This window comes from Hemicordylus capensis, chromosome 6 (assembly GCF_027244095.1).
Source record: "Hemicordylus capensis ecotype Gifberg chromosome 6, rHemCap1.1.pri, whole genome shotgun sequence".
In the NCBI taxonomy this organism is placed as follows: domain Eukaryota; kingdom Metazoa; phylum Chordata; class Lepidosauria; order Squamata; family Cordylidae; genus Hemicordylus; species Hemicordylus capensis.
Window position 1 is genome coordinate 6,695,843 of NC_069662.1, and position 5,411 is coordinate 6,701,253.

The 5,411-nt window shown below is 40.4% G+C and overlaps 1 protein-coding gene across 1 annotated transcript; it reads left to right on the top strand.

The window, feature by feature from the left end:
• The first annotated feature begins 280 nt into the window (after window positions 1-280).
• On the top strand, window positions 281-4,407 carry LOC128330445 (vomeronasal type-2 receptor 26-like). Its single transcript, XM_053263340.1, has 4 exons — window positions 281-1,084; window positions 1,657-1,878; window positions 2,437-2,563; window positions 3,506-4,407. Exons 1-4 carry the CDS (start codon window positions 281-283, stop codon window positions 4,405-4,407), a joined length of 2,055 nt encoding a protein of 684 aa, XP_053119315.1.
• Window positions 4,408-5,411: the final 1,004 nt, after the last annotated feature.

The following is a 5,411-nucleotide window of genomic DNA, read 5'->3' on the forward strand; positions in this document are numbered from 1 at the left end:
TGAAGGTCAGTTGCCTACACCTGCCTTGCACACAATCACTTCCTGATACTCCAACTGGGATTGTCACCCCAAGACTACAAGTATTGGGAACGCACATACCTCCCCGCCCCTCCTCTGCTTGATTTGATTGTGTATCTGCTCTATGTCTTGTGACATGCACTCAGATACTCCTCATAACCTATCTCTGAAATATCTGTACACTTCCTTTTAGCTCACATATGGCTCATTTACCCCTGAAGAGAAGCAGGTCCCTTCCATGCAGGTACCTTCCTTTTATCGCATGGTCCCAAATGAAGCCAGTCAGTACATGGGGATTGTCCACTTGCTTCAGCATTTCAGATGGCTATGGGTTGGGCTCCTTGCTGCAGATGATGAGAGTGGAGATCATTTTTTAGAGGCTCTGGAGCCATTGCTCTCCAACAATGGAATCTGTTCAGCCTTCACACAAAGAATCCCAAACCAAGGTCGTCTGCTTACCATTACTGAAATGAATGGGATGTCCACAAATGTTCATCTGCTTTTCATGGATAGGAAGGTCAGAACATTTGTGGTCTATGGTGAAACTATGACCATTATGTGGCTAAGCACGCTGATGCTTCTAGTAGATCCTACAGATCAGGAAAAGACAACACTTGTTGGAAAGGTGTGGATCATGACAGTCCAGATTGATTTTACATTAATGGGCCTTATAATGAGCTGGGATGTTGATCTCTTCCAAGGCATCATTTCCTTTGAAATTCATTCCAATGAACCTTTGGGGTTTCAAAACTATATTCAGAATTTGAGACTCCATGGAATCCAAGCAAATGGTTTTCTCAAGGTTTTCTGGGAGCAAGCTTTCAGCTGCTCCTTTCCAAATTCGAAAGTCCCAAAGGAGGTTGATAAAATTTGTAATGGGGAGGAGAGGCTGGAGAGCCTTCCTCGGTCTGTTTTTGAAACACACATGACTGGACACAGCTATAGTATCTATAATGCCGTCTACACTGTGGCACATTCATTACATGCCATGTTCTCATCTAGATCCAATAACAGAGCAATGATGGAGGGTAAAAGAGTTGAACTTCAGGTTCTCCATCCTTGGAAGGTAATGTCTTGAGATGAAATGGCCTTTTTTGTTGTCAGGACATTTGGAAATAGGGAAAGAACACCCAACTTTCTCAACCAAGAAGAAATGCTGCAAGAGTGTTATACACTTTATTCATTCAAGATATCCATTCATTGCTTAGCATTTTCACTTGGAGCTTTAATAGATACATTCCTAATACATACATTTTATAACTCTTTCAGCCATTACATTGCATGTACTGTACATACAGATGTCTCTACACAGATAACATCCTTTTTCTGTGAATGAATGTGCACACACTGATTTTAAAAGTGAACCTGTCTACAGGCCCCCTCAATTGCAGGGTATGGATAGGAGGTATTATGAAATGATACTCTATCTACATTGGATATGATATGTGAATATGGATCTGCATGTGTTTATACTGTACAGCAATTGCACTTAGGTTGAACATAACATGGGAATCACGGTCATGCTAGTAGAATATCTGCATTTTCTGGCCGTATGTTTGTAAGGTGAAATGCATAAAGCTGAAACAACATAGAAACATATATTTAAATTTCAGCATGTTGTGTATCTCTGTCCACTAGCTCCACCCATTTCTTCAAGGTGTTTTGTTTAACAACTCCGCTGGAGAAACATTATCATTTAATGACAACAGAGAAATGGGAACTGGATTTGATATAGCCAATATGATCCTCTTCCCAAACAACTCATTTATGAAAATGCAAGTTGGAAGAGTGGATTCCAGTGAAGGAAAAGGATTTATCCTTGATGCGGATAACATTGCATGGCAGATGAGTTTTAACCAGGTGTGGATTCTAACATATTCTCAGGGGGAGCATCATGCTTAGGATCTGTGATCAAGAAAGTTCCTTTGCTGTATAAACAGACCTTGTCATGACTGATTAGACTTTCTGATTAAGTCACTGCCATGTACCATGTGGGAAAGCACCAGAAGATTGTGAAATTTAAGTGTTGGATAATGCCTCTGTTCCTACAACACTTCAAAACATTTTTTAAAATTTTCTGTACAAGTGAAACATGATAGAATCACCATGCCAGTTAATATCTGAGGGAGAGAGTCCAAACATGCTGTGACCAAAAGATGACTGTGGTCCATTCCAGTTTCTTTGAGTGGAGGCTTTCAGGTGTGCCATCAGGTTCTTTTCTTTTGGCCACAAATTCTCTTCAGCCAACAAATGACTTCAGAAATAACATCCGCATAAGATAGTACTAGTAGATATTTTGCATGCTTCATCATCTGTATGTTCCCATTTCAGTTGATCACTTCTTTCTTTGTAGATCAGCAGATGAACAAAATTGGTCTAGTTACTGGTGTCTTGAACTCCTTTCATGTTTTTGGATAGGGGTTGCCCCTGTCTGTCTGTAGTGACACCTGTCATCCTGGTTATCAGAAGATAAAGAAGGAAGGGGAGAAATTTTGCTGCTATGATTGTGCTCTGTGCCCAGAAGGGAAGATTTCAAACCAAAAGGGTAGGTGATACAATTGGTGCACCAAGAATTCTACCAGACAGAATTAATACCCATGACCATTTATGAAAAGTTAACCTCCTAAGATGTACTTGCTACGTGTAAAAGGCAAACCCGGCCATGGTTCTCTATGCGCTAATCACATACAGGTTGGATTACTGTAAAATGATACATGTGACTTCCTTTAAAGGCTCAAAAACTGTCTGGGACCAATTTATGTTAAGAACCAAGTTCACCCATATGTATCTGATAGACCCCAAAGATTTGCTTCACAAGTCCAGCTCTCTAACCCAAGTCAGCATGGTGTAGTGGTCTGAGTGCTGGGCTAGGACTGGGAAGACCCAAATTCAAATTCTCATTCAGCCATGAAACTAGCTGGGTGACTCTGGGCCAGTCACTTCTCTCTCAGCCTAGCCTACTTCACAGGTTTGTTGTGAGGAGAAACTTAAGTATGTAGTACACCGCTCTAGGCTCCTTGGAGGAAGAGCGGGATAGAAAATGTAAATAATAATACATTTTTGGGTGCCATGGACCGGGGATTCTCAGAGATGGTGCCACTGTCATTGAACTCACCCCCTGCTCCCCGCCGCCGAATATCTGTCTAAAATCTCCTTCTGCAAACTTTTAGGAATTGGATGAAGGCTCTTTTTCAAACAGCCTTTGCTTGACATCCTTAAAACTAAAAAATTGCTCGTGATATATGTTTTGATTGTTTTGCTGGGCTCTATTTTTTTATTATCACTATAGATGTTTTATTATTTTAAAATTATTTTATTATTTTAAAAAATATATTCACTGCATTGTAAGAGATAGTTTCCTAAATGCTGGTAGACACCTTAGCTAGCCACCTACAGTGAATCTCTTACAGTGTAGATTCTTAGAATGTAGGGGAGAAATATGAGACATGAATAAATATGAAATAAATATGACAACCTTTCCCCCCAGATATGGTTGACTGTTTCAGATGCCCAGAAGATCAATACCCAAGCAAGGACCAAGATGGATGCATCCCCAAAATTACAAGCTTTCTCTCTTTTGCAGATCCTTTAGCAATATGTTTGGCCTTGGTTACTATTTCATTTTCCATAATCACAGCCTTGGTGTTAGGAACATTTATGAAGCAAAAAGATACCCCCATCATCAAAGCCAACAATAGGGACCTCACCTACACTCTCCTCATCTCCCTCTTGCTCTGTTTCCTCTGCTCCTTTCTATTTGTTGGACAACCTAGAAGGTTTACCTGCTTTCTACGTCAATCTGCTTTCGGCATCATCTTCTCAGTGGCCGTTTTGTGTGTGTTGGCCAAAACCATCACTGTGGTTGTAGCTTTCATGGCCAGCAAACCAGGGAGCAGCATGAGGAAGTGGGTGGGGAAAAGATTGGCCAACTCCATTGTCCTTTCTTGCTCTCTAATACAAGTAGGCATTTGTGGAGTGTGGCTAGGAACCTCTCCCCCATTCCCTGATTTGGACATGCAGTCACTGAATGGAGAGATCATTGCAGAATGTAATGAAGGGTCTGTTGTCATGTTTTATCTTGTCCTGGGCTACTTGGGACTTCTGTCCATCATCAGTTTCACTGTGGCCTTCTTAGCCAGGAAGTTGCCAGACACATTCAATGAAGCCAAATTCATCACTTTCAGCATGCTGATGTTTTGCAGTGTTTGGTTTTGCTTTGTTCCAACTTACCTGAGCACCAAGGGGAAATACATGGTCGCTGTGGAGATCTTTTCTATCTTAGCCTCCAGTGCTGGATTACTGGGTTGCATCTTCTTCCCCAAGTGCTATATTATTCTGCTGAAGCCTGAACTGAACAACAGGGAGCAGCTAATGAGGAGAAAGAATTAAAGTATCTGTCCCTTTAATGAACTATTTATTTTCTAGTTGTATATACTGCCTTGACTCCAAAGCATTATTGTCAGTTTATATTGTATAATAGTGGCTTACATGCAAAGTATCATGGGAGGGAGGGAGGGACGGAGGGACGGACAGGGGGAATTCACAAATGCAACCGTTTTTTCTTTTGTCTTGTTTCCTAATGAAATCCTATAAGGACTGTAATCAAATGATCACTGTGTATAATGTCAAATTATATTGTCTTCTATTTTCTCTGTTGCCTAAATGGAATTGAAATAGTGTGCCTAAACTAGGAGGAAGCTTGGGCTACCATCCAGAAAAATCTTATCTCATTTCCTAAACAAACACAACCAATATGTGATGAATTAAAGACTAAAAGGCTGTAATTGCTTGGTTATTCTTCAAGACTGTGCGTGTGGGTGGGTGCTTAGTTACAGTCATTTACTTTGCTTTTACAATTAAGGAAACAATTGTCTATTATCCCTCTATCGAAATATAAAGGATTGTTTTCCTATCTCAGTCTCATTTTCTAAGTCTTGTGAATTGGCATCAGTGGTAAATGATTGAAATGAGGGTGATGTTAAATACAATGCAGACTGTTGTAATGTTATCATCTCCATAGTTCATTTATTTATTTTACATTTATTTATTTATTATTTTATTTATTTTTTCTCTGTGTAAACTTCCCTGAGCCATTTTTGGAAGGGCGGTATAGAAATTGAATTAATAATAATTAATAATATCCCGCTCTTCCTCCAAGGAGCCCAGAGCGGTGTACTATATACTTAAGTTTCTCCTCACAACAACCCTGTGAGGTAGGTTAGGCTGAGAGAGAAGTGACTGGCCCAGAGTCACCCAACAGGTATCATGGCTGAATGGGGGGTTAAAACTCATCCTAGTCCATCACTCTAACCTGGGTTCTCCAAAGGCCCTAGGGAAAGACTGCCCAAAGATTTCTGGGATCTTCCACTTTCTTTCCCAATGCTCTATGCACT

Bases quoted from the DNA above. Each gene is read 5' to 3' on its own strand.
- LOC128330445 (XM_053263340.1), top strand. From the start codon at position 281: ATGGTCCCAAATGAAGCCAGTCAGTACATGGGGATTGTCCACTTGCTT. The intron at 1,085-1,656 runs GTAATGTCTTGA...TCTGTCCACTAG, and splicing joins AGGTTCTCCATCCTTGGAAG to CTCCACCCATTTCTTCAAGG. The intron at 2,564-3,505 runs GTAGGTGATACA...CTTTCCCCCCAG, and splicing joins GAAGATTTCAAACCAAAAGG to ATATGGTTGACTGTTTCAGA.